The sequence below is a fragment of the Streptopelia decaocto genome, assembly GCF_964273445.1.
Source record: "Streptopelia decaocto genome assembly, chromosome: 6".
NCBI lineage: Eukaryota > Metazoa > Chordata > Aves > Columbiformes > Columbidae > Streptopelia > Streptopelia decaocto.
Genome location: NC_138660.1, coordinates 33,628,164 through 33,649,536, shown reverse-complemented (window position 1 = coordinate 33,649,536; position 21,373 = coordinate 33,628,164). Strand labels below are relative to the sequence as shown.

The 21,373-nt window shown below is 43.8% G+C and overlaps 3 protein-coding genes across 3 annotated transcripts in view; 1 reads left to right on the top strand and 2 right to left on the bottom strand.

The window, feature by feature from the left end:
• The first annotated feature begins 828 nt into the window (after positions 1–828).
• USP40 (ubiquitin specific peptidase 40) overlaps positions 829–21,373 on the top strand; it is a 73,167-nt gene continuing 52,622 nt past the window's right edge. The window contains exons 1-3 of the mRNA XM_082056447.1: positions 829–944; positions 1,194–1,291; positions 1,493–1,560. Of these exons, the coding sequence (XP_081912573.1) occupies positions 1,261–1,291; positions 1,493–1,560 (99 nt within the window). The 5' untranslated portion in view covers positions 829–944; positions 1,194–1,260. The remainder of the gene's footprint in view (positions 945–1,193; positions 1,292–1,492; positions 1,561–21,373) is intronic.
• On the bottom strand, positions 1,593–20,646 carry LOC309441628 (UDP-glucuronosyltransferase 1A8-like). The gene is made up of 5 exons (XM_082056457.1): positions 19,207–20,646; positions 10,294–10,425; positions 9,940–10,027; positions 8,958–9,177; positions 1,593–2,891 (listed from the first exon to the last, which is right to left on the bottom strand). Exons 1-5 carry the CDS (start codon positions 20,047–20,049, stop codon positions 2,594–2,596), a joined length of 1,581 nt encoding a protein of 526 aa, XP_081912583.1. The 5' UTR covers positions 20,050–20,646; the 3' UTR covers positions 1,593–2,593.
• On the bottom strand, positions 10,288–18,277 carry LOC309441625 (UDP-glucuronosyltransferase 1A1-like). The gene has a single exon (XM_082056454.1). It carries the CDS (start codon positions 14,364–14,366, stop codon positions 13,488–13,490), a length of 879 nt encoding a protein of 292 aa, XP_081912580.1. The 5' UTR covers positions 14,367–18,277; the 3' UTR covers positions 10,288–13,487.

Sequence of the window (21,373 nt, the reverse complement as noted above, 5' to 3'; positions counted from 1 at the left end):
ATTATTCACTGCTTCAGTATAATTCAAAATTACTCCCTGCTATTACAAGAGATACAGCATACCAAGTGAAATTATGGGGTGGCAAGTACAAAACAAAAGGAGGTTACTGTGGGAGTCCTGGTACATGCTAAGAGGTTGCAAGGATTCCAAAAAGATCTGTGAAAAAATCCCCCTAAGTGGAATTAGATGTCATTGAGTTTGTGATTCAACTGTCTGGAAGCAAAGATGATGATTTCATAAAATACCACTGGATTTTGGACTGTTTATTACACTCGTCGCATCTGAACTGGCCAACGCTACAGACAGGTTATATGTGCTCAGGGGTTTGTTGAGAGACAGCGCAGGGATTTTGATGAGTTTGAGAGGTTTTGCTCACCTTTTCTGCAGAAAGTGGGCACCCTGAGCACTGGTTAATTATGGATGGTTAGAAGGAGCTGTTTGTTTTGATACGAGTGTTTTTGATAATGCAAAAATGAAATGCCATGTATTTGATTCCAAGTTAAAAGTCTATTCAGGCCTGTGCTAACATGAATGCTTTTAATTCATATATTTTTTTATTACGTTAGTGCATGCTTTTGCACAGATTTGACACCTGCTTTTAGAATGAACAGAATAAGATGAAAAAAGTTATAAACATTCTTCTGTCAGGACTTAAAGATTCATCATGTAGAGGTGGGTGGATTCAATTGCATATTTAAAGTAAATGGATTATTTTCTATTTTTAAGGGACTGTTTTGCCTTCACAATGTTTGGGGACTTATTTGAAGAGGATTTTTCCTTTATTTCAAACAATCATTGTGGAAAAGGGAAGAAATCAAAGCGCAGAGATTCCGAGCCTCCAGCTCCCAGGGATTTCACCAACCTCAGTGGTATAAAAAATCAGGGTGGGACCTGCTACCTCAATTCCCTTCTGCAGACTCTGCTCTTCACACCTGAATTTAGAGGTAATGTGTTCAAAACAATCTTAAAATAGTGGTGGAATTGCTGTTTTACGGTGACTTGCATTTCTAGTTATTTATTAAAAAAACGCCACAAACACAGTTTGTTTGCAGAAACAGTTTGCTTCAGTTCACTTCAAACCAGTTATTACAGAATACGCAGAGCTGTTGGTCTGTAAAATTAGTACAAATTGTACAAATTAGTACAAAATTAGCACAAAATGTAACTACTGTAAGGATTATGTTTTCTTACAGATGGACAACTACAGATTGTGTAAATAAGAGAGGTTATTGCTGCCCATAAAGTATCATTCATTTTTTAATGCAACCACTACAATTCCTGACAAAAACAGGTATTTTGCCATCTAAATACCTTGTGCTTTATTGTTATAGCTTGAGCCATTTGTAAGGGTGACTGATGTTCAGAAATGTTGTTTCATATCATCTTAATTTGCCAAAAAGAAGAATAATGCTTGACGGTTAAAATGCAATAAATCTTTAAAGAGGACACATTGTCTTTTTTATAAATAGGTTTTTTCTTTTTGCAATTACAGAGGCGCTGTTTTCTCTAGGACCTGAAGAACTTGGGACTCTGGATGACAGCAGTAAACCAGATGCCAAGGTATTTAAAACATTCCTGTCATTAATCACTGCTCAGTGTTGGTATGAAAGAATATTGCTTCAATTTGCATCAAACTCATGAGAATGAATGAAAACCTAATTTTGATACTGAAAAACAGTTTGGTTGGCTGATACTCTATTTTGCACCCAGATGTAAGATTTCAGGGCCGTAGGCTTTTCCTTCAAAAGTAAGATATTGAGCCTGTTTCTGTTGAAATTGGTAATGGAGATGATTTTGTCTTCAAGTGGAGGAGGAACAATCCCAAATTCTGCACAGTCCTTTTTCAGATTTTTCTTTTCTGTAATTAAAGCTGTGGTGATAGGACTTACTGTTCACCAGAAAAAGAAAAAAAATGGAAATATGTGTGCGGCCCAGGTCATTGCACTGAGGGTCTCTGAAGGTTTAACAGCCCACGCATGCCCAGATGGTACGAGACTGGAGGTACTTAGCAGGACACCTGTGCTGCCATAGCGTACCTGGATGCCTCCGAATATTAACTTACGTTTAAGTTCTTTTCTGACTTTTTCTATATGTAGTAGTATGGGGACTGTGGCAACCTCCGGATGTGACCTGTCATGAGTGGGTGCGCAACACTTTTTAATATCTTCATTAGTGATCTGGAGGGTAGGATCCAGCATAGCCTGATAAAACGTGCTGATGATACCACACTGAGTGGGGAAGTGGACACTTTGGAAGGAAAAACCACCCTGCAGGGTGGAAAGGTTGGACCAGATGACCCTTGAGGTCCCTTCCAACCTGGTATTCTATGATTCATAGAGAGGTAAAAAAAAAAAATGTCACCGTGAGCCCTTTGTACAGAGAGACCTGGAAGCCAGGAGCCTTGGACTTCACACTGTCTTCCCAAATGACTGGAGCACTTCTATACAAATTATTTTTAACAACCAATTCTAGTATAAAGGAATGTTTTTATTTCCTGACTGAAAGTCAGCAATTATTTGAGTGACATTTGAGATGTTCTCTGATCCATCTGGTCTGGAGCAGCGTCCTTATTCCCTACCACTGGTTCCATCTGCTAGTGAGACTTTGCTTTGGTTGGCTTTCTTGCTCTTCCCTTCTTCGAGCAGCACCTGCGGCAGCAGAACAGGCAGCACTTCAGAGAAATGAAGAGGGAGAGGAGCACCACGGCCAGGAGGAAGGCGATGACGTCCAGGGAGTGGTACTGGATCCAGTTCAAGTCGTGAGCAGCGGGGCGCAGGTGTGGGGCCCCTTTGTGTCTCATTACAAACTCCACCCAGTGCACGGCCAGGTCCAGGGGGTGGATGGGTCTGTCGAGGTGAAGCTCAGAGAGGCGCTTGATGTTCTCTTTGTACCTGCCAAGGAAAGATGTTGGGTGTTTTCAGTGACTCCTGCTGCTGAGACTGAGACCCCAGAAAAAAGGCATGCCGTGTTAGTTGTCTGGTGGCCCACTGGGGACTTCTCTGGTGGTGTCCTCCCACACCATGAGAGGGATAATGACAAAGATACAGGCCCAGAAAAGTGCTGTTTTCAGTGATAAACAAAGGAGAAAAGGTATGAGAAAAGAAGAAAAAGCTCAATTTGAGCTGTCAGCAAAATCTCTGGGGTGAAAGTTCTCTGATACCTGTATCCTCTCAGATCAGCCAGTTCTTGTCACCTAATGATTATGACCCTGGGCAGTGAGAAGGACAGTGCTGTTACGGGGACAGGACAAGGTTAACCCTGGGTAAGCGTCAGCTTCTCAGTGATGTAGCTTTGATATAAGAAAGCATATAAGAACAGATTAGTGTTCTGTTAAGCTGGAAGCCAGAGTGCTGGTGTTACACAACAGTAGAATGCAAAAAGTTGCTTCTCTATTACTTACTTTTTATCATTAATAACTGCTTTCAGGGCAGTGGATATGTCCTGTGAAGTCATTTCAAGTATATTCAGTGTCAGTCCTGCAGGTGCAAGAGAAAATGAAGATTTTTGCAAAGTGTTCTGACAGCAGAAAGCTCTGACTTCTAATATCTGCATTTTTTGGGCCTGCTTTGAGTATAATCATATTGAATCACTGACAATTTTTTAATCTGTTTTGTTTGTTTGATTTAAAGAAAAGAAGGACTAGGAGATCTGCCACTGGAATTCAAGAAAAATATTTGGTAAGGCCAGGTAAGGACAGGCAAAACTGGAGGGAGTTACTGCAGGCATCAGAGTTAAGTGGAATAAAATGAACTAAATGTCCCTGTAAGTCTGGCAACTGAAATGTTATATCTAAGGTCTGAGGGGATAACAGGGATCGACCCTCTTACTTTATGCCCCATTATGTATTTTTGTGGCTGACCAGAATGCCAAGGCTCTTTGCTTGAGACTGGATTCCACAGCGAAGGAGCCATTGAAGGTTTGGTGACAGCCGCATCCTGGAGAGCAGACCTCGTGCTCTCCTGGGGGCAAGCAAGGTGAAATGCAGTTCTAATTTCAGGGCTTGGTTCTGTCTTACCAGACTTCTCAGAAGACGTGCTCTACCTTAAGTAACCATAGATATCTGGTTGGGAGTGCAGTTCTGTGTAAACTCACAGGCATCTGGGAACTGCAGAATCCTCCCTAAATTACCAATGTGCCCTAAATTACCAACGTGCCTAAATTACCAATTACCAATTCTTCAGCACTTCCTGATGCAGTGGAATGGGTATGGCTATTTCAGAGCATATTTAGCACTGTTTATTCTCTATGGTACCAGTCACGTCAGTTTTACTCCTTTCTTTAAATGTTTTTGTGTACCAAGGTCTGACTTTCTCCTCAGGAATGCCACTACCATTAAGAAACTTTTTGTAACAGCTTTGGAAATAGGTGGGTTATTGTACTAAAGTCTTTTTAACCATGCTCTGCTTGTATAGGTGGGTGCTATACATGACCTTTATGAAATATCTGTAGCAGACATTAACTGAAAAATAAGAGAAAGCATTAAGAATTAGGAGGATTTCTTTGAGGAAGGTGACAGATATTCTTTACTTAAGAAGGTGGGCATAGTTCAACAAAACATAGTTGCAGTCAGGATCTGGGACAGAGTATTTTGCACAAAAGATCTCTCGCTCCTTCGCTGTCTGAAATTGCTGCAAGAGGAGGAGGAGTAGGTGCTCCTGTGCAGGTTGCTGCTGTTTCTTACTCTGCCCTTGAATAATGGGCATATTTAACTTCTCAGGGTGTCTTGCAAGGGACAGAGTCCTTCTGAGCGTTGTGTCCCTGTGGGCCCAGGGTCTTCTTGGACCCATCCATCCAGAGCTCCCATGGCAGTGGAAAAACCTCACTGCTGCCCTTGGGAACTGCCTGTAGCTGCAGAAAAATGTCAGCAATTCCTGTCATTTTCCGCGGTCTGGCTGGTGGGAAGCAGAGAGAGATGCTGAGAGCATCCTCCCAGCAGAACCAGGGCTGCTCTGTCCCCCAGGACTCCCCATCCTGAAGCCAAAGAGGCTCTCACCTGTGTTTTGCAGTGGGGGGGTCTCCAGGTCACCAGAAAAGCCAGGGGCAGCACTGGCTTGCACTGCCTTGTTTATTTTTCTTTTTTTTTTCCCCAGTCTTTCTTTTGCAAATGTGGATGTTAAAATCCAGGCAAAAATAAACACAGAAAATCTCCCTGGGTGTGAGCAGAACACATCAGCTCTTCTCTCCCTTCACAGCTTCAATGGGGTGCTGTTTGAGTGCTCAGCGATGCTGAGAGGCTGTTGGAGGTGGGAGGTGATGGATGAGGTGCAGGTGGTGTGGATGCCCATGAGAATTGGGCACTGCATGGGGACAGGCTGAGGAGCAGAGAGACCATCCTCTTGAACTAAGGTACATGCTTTTTCAAGCAGCAATAGAAAATAACAGCAGCAGGTACTTAGCAGGACACCTGTGCTGCCATAATGTACCTGGATGCCTCCGTCTGTTTTGAGCCCCAAATATTAACTTACATTTAAGGTCTTTTCTGACTTTTTCTATATGTAGCAGTGTGGGGACTGTGGCAAACTCAGGATGTGACCTCTCAGCATGGACCAAGTCATGAGCCAGTGAGACAGTAACGCTGAGCAGTGGCTTTTGTGCACTGAGGTGGCTTTCACACTGTGGGGCATCGAACCTTTCCCTTCTCCAGCTCTCTCCATGACTGAACAATATCAAGAAGGAAGACGTAAGCACCGTTACTGTTAGTATTGTGGATTTGTTTATAGGGCTGGGGTTTGGGTCTTTACCTGAGCATCACTTACAAAGAGTAAATCAGTTGGGTTTGATAAACAAAGGTGCTTACAAAGGTCTCATCACCTAACAGGTAAGCTCCAACTACAGCACTCTGCCTGATGGGGAACTTGGGTTAATACCAGTGGCTTTAGAGCCACTTCCCTGCCGAAACTTTAATTGAGTTCAGGATATTGTAAACACACACAAAACCCATTTAAGATGTGCGTCTAGCTTGGCTTATGTGACGTATACAGTAAGCGTATAACATTTGCCTCTTCTGTGACAGCAGCTACACACAGATTCCAAAGTGCTTGATAAACCTGACAGTTTTACACTAGAGCAAATTGTTCCCCTAAAGCCCTTGAAGCAAAATCTTGTGAAATCCCTATATACCCTCCATATCTCCATTGCAGCCGCAGGAGATTCAAACAGCCCCAGCGAGCACCAGTGACCAGGAGGGTTGTGAACAAGCCGTGCAGACAGGGATCAAGAGGGCGCAGCAGTTTGTGCGGGAGGGTGAGTGAGAAGGGCCGTGCACCCTCCTCGTAGGCCCACAGCCCAGGGGCCCATGAGCAAGGTCTGCAAGGAGTAACTGGACAAGCAGCACACATTGGATACCGCAGTGGGTGACTGTCAGTTAAGGGGTGCTGAGGCACCATCTGCTGACCTGACAGGGAGTCAGGACAGGTGTGCTGCCTTCTGGGAGCTAAGGACTGACAAACACTCCTTAGCTGTCTCCTGAGATGAGAACGAGAAGACCAGCCACCCAAAATGTATGTACACCAATGCGCACAGCCTGGGGAGCAAACACGAGGAACTGGAGCTCCACAGCCGTTCTGAAAGTTATGATATCATAGGAATAACTGGAAGATGGTGGGACAATTTACACATCTGCAGGACTGCGATGGATGGCTATAGGCTGTTCTGTAAAGACAGGCAGGGCAGAAGAGGAGGAGGAGGAGTAGTGCTTTATGTTAAGGAGAACCTTGAATGTATAGAAGTCAACTATGGTGATTGTGAAAGCCTTTCAAATGCCTCTGGGTCAAGATCACTTCCTATGACAAAATAACATGCTTGGTTGCTTTGGGGAGAGCAGTGGACGTTGTCTGCCTGGATTTCTCTGTTGCTTTAGGTGCTGTTTCCCACAGCCACCTCCTAGAGAAACTGATGTGTTACAGTCGACACAAGTGGTCCCTGCGGTGGGTGGGGAACTGGATGACAGGCTGCACCCAGAGGGTGGTGGTAAATAGGGAGTGGGGAAGTAGACACTTTGGAAGGGAGAACCACCCTGCAGGGTGGAAAGGTTGGACAAGATGATCCTTGAGGTCCCTTCCAACCAGGTATTCTATGTTTCCTAGAGCCCTTTGTACACTAAGACGAGGAAGCCAGGAGCCTTGGACTCCACGCTATCTTCCCAAATGACTGGAGCACTTCTATACAACTTATTTTTAACAATCAATTCTTAATTAAAAGCAAAAATTATATCAGTGAAACAACCCCTCCTATGGTGCTATTTAAAGGAATACAATTATTTCCTGACTGAAAGCCGGTAATTATTTGAGTGAAATTTGAGATGTTCTCTGATCCTTCTGGTCTGGTGCAGAGTCCTTATTCCCTACCACTGGTTCCATCTGCTAGTGAGACTTTGCTTTGGTTGGCGTTCTTGCTCTTCCCTTCTTCGAGCAGCACCTGCGGCAGCAGAACAGGCAGCACTTCAGAGAAATGAAGAGGGAGAGGAGCACCACGGCCAGGAGGAAGGCAATGACGTCCAGGGAGTGGTACTGGATCCAGTTCAAGTCGTGAGCAGCGGGGCGCAGGTGTGGGGCCCCTTTGTGTCTCATTACAAACTCCACCCAGTGCACGGCCAGGTCCAGGGGGTGGATGGGTCTGTCGAGGTGAAGCTCAGAGAGGCGCTTGATGTTCTCTTTGTACCTGCCAAGGAAAGATGTTGGGTGTTTTCAGTGACTCCTGCTGCTGAGACTGAGACCCCAGAAAAAAGGCATGCAGTGTTAGTTGTCTGATGGCCCACTGGGGACTTCTCTGGTGGTGTCTTCCCACCCCATGAGAAGGATAATGGCAAAGATACAGGCTCAGAGAAGTGCTGTTTTCAGTGATAAACAAAGGAGAAAAGGTATGAGAAAAGAAGAAAAAGCTCAATTTGAGCTGTCAGCAAAATCTTTGGGGTGAAAGTACCTGGCTGAAATGTGAGACTGGGTGTAGAAAAGCCATCCAGCTGAAGATCATGATCTATTCTTATTGTAATTAGTAGTAGTAATAGTATGTATTGTTATAAGAACAGTGGTTAGGAAACCATGGCAAAAGGTGCCATTTCTTAGAAACACATCAGGGGAGAGGATGCCAAGGACTGAGAGGCCCTAAAACCAACGGAGAATGGGAATGGGGAAGAGGAGGGTATGTCCTACAGCTCCACTTCTTTGTGATGCCTTAAAACACGTTGGGTACGCTGTCTGCAAGACACAATGTCTAGTGTGGTTGCAGGTACCTCCTCAGTGTACCCAAGCACATTTTCCCTGCTCTGTGCTGGGATTGTCCAGCCTTGCTGAGCCAGGGAGCAGCTGACTGTGCTCATACAGCTCCTCATGAGCACTGTGTGTGTGTGTGTGTGGGGAAATGACTGAGATAACAAATCTGTAAAATAAATGAACGATAATAGTTATGTTTAGGGAACCCTGCCAGCTGGAAGGCAAAGTTTCTTGATGCGGAACAGCCTCAGGAAACAGCCTCATGCAAAGAAAACCAGCCAGGCAGCTGAGCCTTTCAATCTTTTCAGGCTGCCCGCTGACTCATGTCACCACTGACTGGGGGAACAAAAGCAGTTTGCCACATCTGCCTTCACAGATTGCATTTTCTACCACATTGTATCAAAACCTTCTAGGTCACTGCCTGGTAAATTTGGCTTTAAGCAGGTGACATATTTTTTGTCAACTTGGTTTCTTCTACTGCACTTTCACCCCATGTTCTCTGATACCTGCATCCTCTCATATCAGCCAGTTCTTGTCACCTGATGATTACAATCCTGGGCAGTGAGAAGGACAGTGCTGTTATGGGGTCAGGACAAGGTTAACCCTGGGTAAGCATCAGCTTCTCAGTGATGTGGCTTTGATATAAGAAGGCATATAAGAACAGATTAGTGTTCTGTTAAGCTGGAAGCCAGAGTGCTGGAGTTACACAATAGAAAAAGGAGAAGAGCTGTTTTTCTATATACTGACTTCTTATCATTAATAACTGCTTTCAGGGCAGTGGATATGTCCTGTGAAGTCATTTCAAGTATATTCAGTGTCAGTCCTGCTCCCCGTGACTCTACTCGCTTGGCGTTGTCCATCTGGTCTCCAAAGAACGGCATTAGTACCATTGGCACTGCGTTGCATATGCCCTCGTAGATACCGTGTGAGCCTCCGTGGGTAATAAAGGCACGAGCCTTAGGGTGAGCTGTAGAGGAAAGACAGACTTGCTTAGCTTTTTGATTTCTTAAGTCACAGTAACGCATCCCTGGGGAAAGAACTTGGGCAAAATTAGCACTGGCAGTCATAGATCAAGAACTTTGGGCTGTCACGTGTATCATTACAAGGGACCGAGTGAACCTTGGGTTGTAGAGCCCTTTCTTGGTTTGGGTAATCTCTGGAAAGCCTTGGATAATCCTCCAAAGCTTCTCAGATTTTAGGATGAAATCAGAGCCAAGTGACTTTAAGCAGGATGCTACCATCACTTACTTTTTTACCATGTCTTCCATTTGCTGGCTTTTCAGATGGCCCACAGCTGAGTCCTGTTGTCTAACCAACAAGTGTACACCTGCCAACAGCATGTATTATTTTACCACTTGAAAAGCCTGATGACCCGTCTGGAAATGCTCTCTCGGGCTCCTTAAATTTTATTTTCGTTCCAGTAGACAAAAACGTGACAAAAACGCACAGCTGGCTAGTCAGAGGTAAAGACCACTGTTTTTGACAGAATGGGTACTGAAGCGTTGGAACACCTTCCAAACAGTGGTGTTTCATAATTTGGCAATTTTGAAGTCACAACCAGGTAAGTTTCTAAAGGATAAGCTCTAGTTCAAACAGCAAGGGCCGAAAGTAAATCCTGTGACCCACAGTGATACAGGGACTCAGCAGAGATGATGCTAATGAGGCCTTACCTCAGCAGTATCAGACTGAAAGAAACACGCTGGAGTCACTCAGGGTATCTCAGACCTACCTAGAAGATCATTCTGTGGCAGCCATTTGACGAGCTTCACGTTCTTTGGCAGGTTGTGGGGCACCTTTCCTGTGTATCTCCACAAAACCTGTCAAGACAAGTAAGCACAACATCAGTTCTCAGCAACTGGTCTCTTGCTGCTCTTCAGTGGGTTTGAAAAGCACAGCTGAAAACTTCCACGATGCACTAAACCTGTTTTGTCTTGCGGAGCAGCTGGGCTGATACTTCCTTCTGGCATCAGGGAGCAGGAGAAAGAAGGGAAGACCAAGCACACCAAAAAGCAAAGGTAATCATTTACTGTATTTGAAAAGAGCGTTGAATTGCTGTGCTGGAATTGGGAGAGGGAAACCATACCGTCTGAGGGACAGAGCCCAAGGCATCTGCAATTTCTTCGGCTTTCGTCATAGGAATCTGAGAGACCATGGAGCCCAGCGAGAAGACAACAATGCCATGTTCTCCAGAGGCATTCACAATGGCTTCAAATTCCTGCCAACACAGAGTGCATCCCAAGTCAAATTCCTTTCCATGTTATGTGCTCTACTTTGTCACATTTGCACATAACTGGGAAGGCAATAAAATGAGTAGCTAACACATCAAAATAATGATCAGGAAATTTAGTTCTCTATAGGAAAATCAGTTCTGGGTGAAAAAAAACGGGCACAGGTGGATGAACAGAGTTATGGAGGTATGTGAGTGTTTGCAGAATTGAAGCCTGAGCCATAATACACTATGGACATGAGAAAATATTTACTCTTAAACCTTCATGCAGCAAAGCCTGCCTGCTCACAGACAGCAGTTTCTGTGCAGTAAACAAGATCCTGTAGCAATACCCAGGTGAATATATTGTGCTTTATTTTCACATTTATTACAAGTCAGATGCTCTGGATTTGGAGTTGATGCTCTTCTTTTCAGACCATGTAGCTGCAAGAGAAAATGAAGATTTTTGCAAAGTGTTCTGACAGCAGAAAGCTCTGACTTCTAATATCTGCATTTTTGGGGCCTGCTTTGAGTATAATCATATTGAATCACTGCCAGTTATTTAATCTGTTTTGTTTGTTTGATTTATATACGAGAAGGACTAGGAAATCTGCCACTGGACTTCAAGAACAAAAGGATATTGTTGAAGCATAAAAACAGCCAAAGGCTGGAGCAAAAATGTTGCACCTTAGAAAAATATCTGATAAGGCCAGGGAAAGATAGACAAAACTGGAGGGAATTACTGCAGGCATCAGAGTTAAGTGGAATAAAATGAACTAAATGTCCCTGTAAGTCTGGCAACTGAAATGTTATATCTAAGGTCTGAGGGGATAACAGGGATCGACCCTCTTACTTTATGCCCCATTATGTATTTTTGTGGCTGACCAGAATGCCAAGGCTCTTTGCTTGAGACTGGATCCCACAGCGAAGGAGCCATTGAAGGTTTGGTGACAGCCGCATCCTGGAGAGCAGACCTCGTGCTCTCCTGGGGGCAAGCAAGGTGAAATGCAGTTCTAATTTCAGAGCTTGGTTCTGTCCTACCAGACTTCTCAGAAGACGTGCTCTACCTTAAGGCACCATAGATATCTGGTTGGGAGTGCAGTTCTGTGTAAACTCACAGGCATCTGGGAACTGCAGAATCCTCCCTGAATTACCCATGTGCTTTTGATACGAAATTCTTCGGCACTTCCTGATGCAGTGGAATAGATATGGCTATTTCAGAGCATATTTAGCCCTGTTTATTCTCTATGGGACTAGTCACACCAGTTTTACTCCTTTCATTAAATGTTTTTGTGTACCAAGGTCTGGCTCTCCTCAGGAACGCCACTACCATTAAGAAACTTTTTGTAACACTGCTTTGGAAATAGGTGGGTTATTGCACTAAAGTCTTTTTAACCAGGCTCTGCTTGTATAGGTGGGTGCTATACATGACCTTTATGAAATATCTGCAGTAGACATTAACTGAAAAATAAGATAAAGCATTAAGAATTAGGAGGATTTATTTGGGGAAAGTGACAGATATTCTATACTTAAGAAGCTGGGCATAGTTCTAGCAAAACATAGTTGCAGTCAGGATCTGGGACAGAGTATTTTGCACAAAAGATCTCTCGCTCCTTCGCTGGGTGATGGGGGTTTCACTCAGGTCTGCCACTGTCTGAAATTGCTGCAGAAATGGACCTCTGCTCAAGGGCAGAAGACTAGCATTACCCCAGCTAGCACCAAGTCCTGTAAATAGACATACAAAATTGAGTTACTGGAAAGAGGCTGCTGGAAAATACTGAGGGAAAAGCCCAGCTTTTCATGCACACTTCTGTGGGAATCTGGTGGCCTCCCATAAAATAACATGTTCCTCATTGTCCAAGGGATGCAGAGGTGCAAAATGTATGTTTGCGGGCAGATACAAGGGTAATTTTTACGGTATGTAAAGAGTGGTTTTATCTTCAGTGCAGAGTGAAGGCTTTAAGCAACTGGGCACTGCAAGGTAAACTTGAACGCTTGAATTAACATTACAGGATTCAAATGCTCAAGATGAAGCCTCAAGCAGTCAGTGATGTCTCCCACTGAAAGGCTGAACAGAGTTAAGATTGGGAGGTATCACCTGACTGAGCAATCTCTATCTTTTTAGCTTCCAGTTAATGATGAACTCCCTGCCTTGAGTCTGCTCAACTGATTGGACACAGAACTCGGAACAGAAGTCTGACCCGTGGATTCACTTGTGCTCTCAGAGTCTAAACAGGAAGCAATGAATTGACAGAGATTTGATATCCAGTGGGTTGATAAGGTTTATCTTCAGATTTGTTCCTATACTGTACCAGTTATCAAAGCAAAAGCCCTGAGTCTACAGTAGTAAAGGTGATACAAGCTCAGCAATAACTTCTGCTGTTGCAACACCACCGTGGTCTGAAAAGCAGAATAAAGGACAGGCATCTGGATTATATGCACAGCCCACTAGGGAGATTTGAACAAGTTAGGGAAAGAGGGTAGATACTTATACTCCTGAAGATTTCTGTTTCCAGTCATCGTCTTCTACGCTTTCTTCCACAAATGAGGAAGGAGCTCCCTCTACTGTTTTTGATTGCCTACCCTGCTCGGATTTGGGGTATTCATGCACATTATTGATCTCTATCGCACAGTATCAGTGCCTGGGTATACCCACAGAGTTAATTCCACATTTCTACTTTGTGCCCAGTTAAGTCTTCTACAATTAATCAATATTGCACAACTGTTAGGGGTATGAATATGATCTAGCATGATTTTGTCGTTTATCTAGATACAGTAGAACTGCCGTGATTGTCTGACATTTCTTGATATGCTTCCAACAAGCTAACCTATACCTAGGCAGCTGTATAGCTTAGACAACTTCACCTAAGCTCTTCCGGAGAGAAACCCTTCAGCTGCTCACAGTGCAACGAAGCTAAGGTCTTGTGATCATCTATCAGAGCCTGAGATTGCTACTTCCAAATCAAGCCATCCTGGTATTCGATCACATTTGTGCTCAAGCACAAATACTACTATAGGAAGCATTTAAAAAAGCAAATCTTAAATAATCACTGATAAATGCTATAATGCCCTTAATGGAAACAGCGACAAACCTTCGATAATGACTTCCTCTGAGCGCAGTTGATGCCTCCAACATAGACCATATTTGGCATTATTGGGCGCGGGTACTCAAAAACGAAGTCATATCTCATCAGCCAAATGGACGCTTTGCTAAACAGTTCCAGTACTGTTACTTCTCTTTGAAGAACCTCAGAAGCTAAGTTCTCATATTTTAAATAAAAGAGATAGCACAACAAATCTTCTGAAATCCCAACCAGAAGGTTCTTCACACGCTCCGTAAATGTCATGTGATCTGAACTGGATGTGAAAGTCTTCGGCACATAAGAGAAAGGACTGGGGCACTGGGCGGCTTTGTAGTCCAAGGTACATGGAAGACCACGCATAAAGTACACTGAAGGGAGAGAGAGATACTCAGCAACAATTGGTCCACAGGGCAATACAGGATCCGTCATAATGGCATCAAATTTGGTATCATTGAGGTACTTCATTAGTTCTTTATTATATAAGAGATGCCGACAAGTAGAAGAGAATATGTTGGTCAATTCTGACATATTGATGAGTAAAAATGCAAATTTTTCTAGAATGGGAGAGTTATCAAAACTGTTTTCACCAATGGAATTGTAGCTTTCATCCAGAAACTCCTGTGTGTAAGGCACAGAGTATGTTTTGATGGTGAACGACTGTGAGCTGTTCAGGAAAAAATTGGCTTCAGGAATCACTGCAACAATTTCATGCCCTCTCTCCCAGAGTTTCTCCAGAACCACGCGTATGCTCAGCCAGTGACTTCCATCCTGAGGCACGACCAAGAGCTTCCCACCTTCTGCCAAACTCCAGAAAGAAAGAAAAAGAACAAGCCCGTTGGGTATCTGGTATCTCCACACAAATACCATGGTGCTGTTGGCAGGAAAATAAACAAACGAACTGTTCCTTCTTCTTCCAAGTTACATATGAAAGCAAAATATCGTTGCACCTCAGTTATAACTTCGTGGTCTTTATACCTTCGTGGTCTTTAATCCCTGTCTCCACAAAATGTTTACTGACAGAGGTTGCAGTTCAAAGATCATGGTTTAAACTGTGATAAAAGCATTTATAACAGTACTATCAAGGGATCTAAAGCAAGAAGTACTTCCATGCATTTGTGTTATCTTAAATGATTCAGAACAATTAGCAGGGCCTTCAAATTGCAGAGGTAGCAGTTGCTTTTAAAGGGATTTTTCTGGATCAGGGCTGTTTGAGGTGAGTCACTGTGCACATGACTGTCCTGTGCCAGATTTAAAGTCAGGAGCACTTCTTTCCAGCTTTTGTGGCCACTGGGTTTCTCCAGAGAGTTTATAGTACAAGAAGCATGTGGTGCTATTGACACAGAAGACCTAGATCTCCAACCTTCCCTCTTTCACCTTTGCTCAGAAAGGTGCGTGGAGGTCACAGGCGATGTTCTACACGCTGAGCAGGAGCTGGCACGCCAAGCAGTGGTGTCACCAAAGTTTGTGTAACACATTAACCAAACGCCTCTTTGTGTAGATAGTGATGCAGCAGAGTATGCAGCTCTTGCTCAAGAGGGGAGCTCAACTCTGTAAGAGTCCATAGGTGAGCAGCTCAAGGTCAAAGATCTTTTTGAAGGCAATGATACCACAGAATATGTGGTCCTTGCTCAAGAAGGGCCGTAAGAGTTCATAGGTGAGAGGCTACAGGCCAAATGTTTATAAATGTTCTTAATAATACCTGCTTTACAAAAGAACTTTATAAGGCTTGGCTGTGGTATAAGCCAAGATAGTCCTACTCCAAGGACTTGTTTAGATAGGCAAATCAGATTGATTTGCATGGGATTTCAGTGACTTATTAAATTATTCTTAAGAAACTGAGTTGACACGACAGCAAATGATGCAATGGATAGTCAAGGGGTAGATGGGTGAATTAAATAGGCCCTGGTAAACAAAGCAGTGGGAGCACATGTGAAGGCACGTGAAAACTTTCAAGATAAACCTAGAAGAGCAGATATCTGCAGTTTGTGCTTGAAGAAGTGCCTGGCCAAGCAGATTTTATCTGCCATTAAGGAATATTTCATGGAAAGGGAAAAGGTGGATACCAAAAGTTGGCAAAATTACAAATCCACACAAGATAAAGGAATGATATGGTAGCTAAAAAAGAGCAGTTTCTGGGTGGAGAAGAGGAACTGTTTCAGACTCCAAATGAAGCAGACTTGATCAGAGAGAGCTCTGAACGGTTTCTTTGTGCTGTGCAGCAGCCTGGAAGAGTCGTCGTGGAGCAGGTAAGAGTGATGCTTTTCAAAAGAAGTTAAGACTTGGCTGTGGTATAAGTCAAGAGAAGTTCCCACTTGTGTCCTGTGCTTACCAGAAGGGGAGGGCAGAATTTCTGAGCTGCTTCCACATGTGTTATGATAAGATTTTTAAGGAAAAAGAAAACAAACCATGTTGGAGATCCTGTTCCATATAACACTTGTCTACAGCCTACAGCTATTCAATGGGAAGTAACAATGATGACAGAGCCCAACTTCTCTCGCTATCAGTAAATGGTATAATATGGGCTCCAAATGGCAGTTTGAAAGATTCAGACTGAACATTTGGAAAAAGCTTTTTACCTTTAAGCTTTTGAACTGAGGCCCTCAGGGCTTTGCTGGAAGAATGTTTTGTCTTTATGCAGGTAAAAGCAATGCCAGAGCAGTCTTTTGGTTGGTGCTAAGGAAAAGATCCTTGTCAAGAAAAAAGCTGATGCAAAACTATCAGCAGCACGAAGGTTCTCCTGTTCCTTCCTTTTATAAGTGGTGGTGGGCTTCCCAGCATATTTAGTATGGAGGAACTAAACCCTGACAGGGTTTGTCTCAGTAGACCGCCAAAGGATGCCAGCACTGTTCTGTGTAGCACCCCACGGTCTCGCTGACGTGGAGGAACCACCTTTAGATATGGAGAACTGATTCCTAGAAAGGGCTAAATATGGAGGAGCGAGAGGCTGGAGATAGTTTTGTAAGGCACAGACAATGTGAACACTCAACAGATTTACAAATAATTCTCATTAAATGCTGGAGATTCAGAGATAAAGAGTATTTCAAGTGCCATGATAAGAAGTGACCAAATCCATTTAGAACTTGCTGTTATGTTACTATCTCTGAACTTGGTATGACCTTCAAGAGCAAAATTAGCTGGCTGTAAACAGCCAATAGAGTCTCTGTATGAGCTGTATGAGCTGTCTCTTGCCAGTATGGCTACATATTCTTACAGACTCAAAAGATTACCTAGTTTTTATACCAGACCATCAGAGAAAAGCTGTGGAAAAGGTGAGGCAGCGACAGGAAGAATTTTAAAAAAAAAACCAGACGTTAACAAAGAATAGACAGACAAAGAAAGTATGCAGTTCTTGAGCTAGGACAGAAATGTCTCAGTCATTTTTCAAAATAGCCTGTGTTATGTTCATTATCCAGTAGCAAAGGGCACTTAATGTTTTAAGTTAACCAGTTGTTTGAATAAGTAACATGAACACAAGAAGCATTTTGAAAGGCTGCTATAGCTTACATTTCTCAACTTGGATCAAATTTTGTTTTTACGCACTGCACAAAATAGCAACTTCACAGTAACTTTGGCCGAAAGTGTCTCAGGGCTCACAGTCTGAGTTCATTTGCAATGTTCTCTTAATGAGGGACCATTTATCCTGCCAGCCTTCAGGTCCTTCTGGAGTCATTAGAGGCTGATGCTGGCACAGGACCTCTGCTCGGCCGAGATACCGGCTCTGACTTCCTGTGAGCCTTGTATTAGACTTCCAGACACATTGGGATTTGGCAAGTGGATTTATGTGTCTGTTAATGAATATGTACTTGCTGCTGAGACAGGTGCCTATGCAAAGTGGGACATGAGGAAGCCCAGCCTGCAGCAGCCACTGCAGTTATCTTAGTCAATTAGTGCAGTTGGTGTTCCCCCAGGCCCAGTCCTGTAGTTGCATGTTCTCCCACTCCTTTTACACAAGACCACTGCAGGATGGAGAGGATTCTTATAGCTCAGGAGGGTCAGGGAACGTGGGATTTAATTCCCAGCTCGGTGCTGGATAAGACACGCTTGCCCAGTTCTGCAGAGGCAGGAGCTCCTCAGCACCCTGGTGCAGGTTCTCCACAGAACCGTGTGAGATATGGCAGCGAGGAGTCCTCTTCTGGAACGAGGCCACGGCGCCTGGTTTTTCTGCCTGAGCAAAACTGTGGACAGTGTTGAAAGGTCTGTGGCTTAAGCTTCTCGTCTGAGAAAATAAAATGTGTCTTCAATCTCTTGTTCTCACTCCCTTTTCTGGTCATCCTTTTTGTTTTCTTGTTGAATAATGGGCTACTGTGTTTCAGAGAACTATCTATTCTAATAATACAATTGTATTTCTGAAAAGTCATGACCAGCCCAGGGTTTACTACTGTGTACGGATAAGCAGATTGGTTTTTTTTCCCCATGCATGACTCGCTTCACATTTGTTTACACTGTGCTGCATTATTGCCTTGCTACTGGGCACTGTTCAAAGTGAAAAAGGAGAAATTCTTCTGCTCTCTGCAGAACATGTTGCTGTAAAAGGTGGACTGAAGATACGCAAGTACTTTCAAGGTTTGGAACATGTGGTTTCCACCAAATGACAAATGTCAGTGTGAAGATGGGAGATGCCAGGTATAAAATGAGGGCAGGATGGCACTACCCTTGTAGTAAGCAACAAACTGCAGCTCTGAGACCTTCAGATAGAGAAGTAAAGACTTAAGTCATGCAACCAGCAAGAATTTACATCTTAAATCTCAAACTGTGAAGCAACAGTTTCTTGAGCCTAATGTAAGACAATGTCATATTTATAATATTCTAGGGTTTGAATTTACAATGTTATTCTCTATCAAGTTCAGTGGACTCTGCAGAAGCCTGTCGAAGAGTATGAAAGAGATGTGAAAGAATGAAAAAGACATCAGCTCAAAACTGCTGTCCTGCAATTGTACAGTGAAATTGTGTGACCACAATTCAGAAGCAAGGCAGTAATTTCCTATCATAGGAAAGAGATTTGTGTCCTGCTTTGTGCCTGGAAAGAAGTGTCCAGTGCTATTAATTCTTTAGAGACCATATAGGAACTATCAAAATAGATTTAGATTTCTAGATTAGGATCAAAAACCCTGCAGAACAATTCTGGTAAAAGCAAATGTCAAGAAACAGGTATGAAAACTTAGCTGAGTTTTGCATACAAGTGTATTTCACCAAATACACTCTTTCAGATTAATTCTTCCCATTTCAACAGGACATTTATGTTTCACCATGACCTACAAACAGAAACAACCTAGTTTGGAAGCCACAAGTCATGAAAACACAGACAAGGCAACTTAACTGACTTTACTGAGCACAGAGTTAAAAACAAAAGATGACTCTCAGAGCGTGGTCTTTGGGTTTTTGGTCAGGTCAAAGAAAGATGTCAGACTCCAGGAAAACAAAATAAAAATGCACGTAGTCGGTGAATATACATTCACAGAGGATGGTAATTTGTAGCTGGCCGATGAAGTCCATTTCTTGTTGGACTTGCCCAGAAATCCTCATTAATTCAAATAAGTCACCTACCTCCATGATGATAATTTGATTTCAGCCTGTGCAAAACAACTGCAAAAATCTGGCTGCATTAAATCATTACCAGAAATATAAAACTTAATTAGCACTAAATTTCCAGACAAGATGTAATCACATTCCATTGCAAAATGTGTAATTTGGAGGAAAAAGAACATACCTTAGGCAGTGGTTTCTTAGCACAGTTTATACCTCCAATAAAGACCATATTGGGCATCACTGGTCTGACATACTCAAACACAAAGTCATATCTCAGAAGCCAAATGGAAGCAGAGTTGAACATGTCTAGCAGGGATACATCTCTCTGAAGAACTTCAGAGGAAAACGCTAGTGCTTCTTTGTAGAAACCGTAACAGTACACAGGCTCCAGGAGGGAAACCAGTGCGTTTTCCACTCTCTGGAAAAATGTCATGCGGTCCGAGTTGAAGGTGAATAGTCTCGGAGCGTAAGACAGAGGGCTTGGGCACTGCGCTGCTTCGTAGTGTAAGTTGCAAGGGAATCCTCTCATGAAGAACACAGACGGAAGAGCAAGATACTTAGAAAGTGTTGCTCCACACATAAGGATGGGGTCAGTTAGGACAGCATCAAAGCCGCTTTGATTCAAGTACTGCAAAGTCTCCTTGTTCCTGAAAAGGTCCTTGCACTGAGTAAAGAACACATGGAAAACATGCACAGAGCTGTTGTACATCGCTAGAGTGTTCAGCGGAAAAGGCAAGTCCTTCAGGTGAGCAGCAAGGTAGTCACGAAAGCCATTATCCAGGTCTTCTACTGTGTGAGACACTGGGTATGTTTTCACCGTGTATGCCCCTGTCTTTCCTACCTGCCAGCTTACTTCTGGTGCAACCACCACCACTTCATGTCCTCTCTCGGTGAGCTTTTCAACCACAGGCTTCATGCTAAGCCAGTGGCTTCCATCCATGGGCACCACCAGGAGTTTCCCTCCATCTGAGAGGCTGGGAATGAGGAGGATAAAAATCCAGGCACAGCAAAGCCACAAAGTCATGTTCCTGTGGTGAGAGTACACACTGTGAAAGCCTTCTTCAAACTGTAGCTTGAAGACACTTTTGAAGGAAGCCAATTGGTTTATCTGTTGAATTGTCCTTCTCTGTCTAGTTAATGATTTAGTGCTCTGGGTTGTGGGTTGTTTTTTTTATTATTATTCATTATTTGTAAAGCCAAATGCCATGACCCCTTTCTGTGCTGGGTCATTGGATTTCCTCAGCGTTCAATGGAGAACTAGCTCCTCAACCTGCCAGTCAGATTCATTCAGACTTCTCTCTTGAGCACGGATGTTCAGATAATTTCTCTGAGGACAGAACAAGACACTCTCAGGATAAAGGGAAAGGGCCAATGAGCCAACTCTTTGAGCTGGCAGGAATCTCCACAGTCTGCAATGACACCAAGAAGAGACACTGAGACAGGCTGACTGAGGGGGAAAAGCTCTCAGATAGAAGTGAAAAAAAAAAATACTCTCCTAATCTTTTGTGTTATAAAATGTAAGGGAAAAAATAGGAACACCTGAAATGTGTTATTTCCAGATTTACATAAAACACACATTTGGTCATTGGGAAGATGACCAGTTTAGTAAACAGTGTTTTCTCGTGAAAAGTTCTTTGTGTTTTGGGGGTTGGTATGGTTTGGGGGTTTTTTTGGCCACTCTGCATTTGCCGACAAGGGGTGAGCAGAGAGCTGTTGGGAAAAAGTCCTCTCCCCCCTATTGCAGCTGGAAGAATTTGCCATCCAAACCTCGCAGCACCTTTAATGTGAAGGGAGCGGCTGCAAAGGCAAGTGCAGGACAAGCAGGGTGAAGTTAATCAGTACCTTAGAGGTGTTTCTGAGTGTTTGAGGGTTTGCCAGCAGCTCCCTGGTTGGCTTGGCTATTTGGCAAGGGTTTCTTGGTTAGTTAAACTTCGCTGGGTTCAGGGGAGCGTGAGATAAGAATTGCTGTCTTCTCAGACCTGCAAGAAGGCAGTAGGGACTTTGGATTTGGGTAAGAGGCAGCATAGCTGGGGGCTGCTGTGGGAGAAATGGACAAGCCCAAGGGAGAGGAGCTCGGGGAGGGGACTGGACCAGAAGGGCAGGAGGAGAAGCAGCCCCAGCAGCTGTGAGGTGCTGCCAGGCTGGTGCATGAGCTTCCCCCCTGCCTGTGTAATTCAGAAGGCTGGGCAGGGCCTGTCTGCTGGTGCCCTGGGAGCTTTGGGTCACGGTGGAGACGTCTCGCTCTCCTCCTCGGCCAGGTCCAACCGCCCAGCAGAAGCTGATTCTCCTCCAGGCCGCCACGCTGGCGAAGCAGCGCAGGCCCCGGGGTCTCCATGGCAACGCCGGGG

Coding starts and splice junctions, on each gene's coding strand:
- LOC309441625 (XM_082056454.1), bottom strand. CDS start 14,366: ATGGTATTTGTGTGGAGATACCAGATACCCAACGGGCTTGTTCTTTTT.
- LOC309441628 (XM_082056457.1), bottom strand. CDS start 20,049: ATGACTTTGTGGCTTTGCTGTGCCTGGATTTTTATCCTCCTCATTCCC. Junction 10,426..19,206: donor CTAAGAAACCACTGCCTAAG/GTATGTTCTTTT, acceptor CTGTGTTGGCAG/GAATTTGAAGCCATTGTGAA. Junction 2,892..8,957: donor GCAGTTATTAATGATAAGAA/GTCAGTATATAG, acceptor TTTCCTTGGCAG/GTACAAAGAGAACATCAAGC.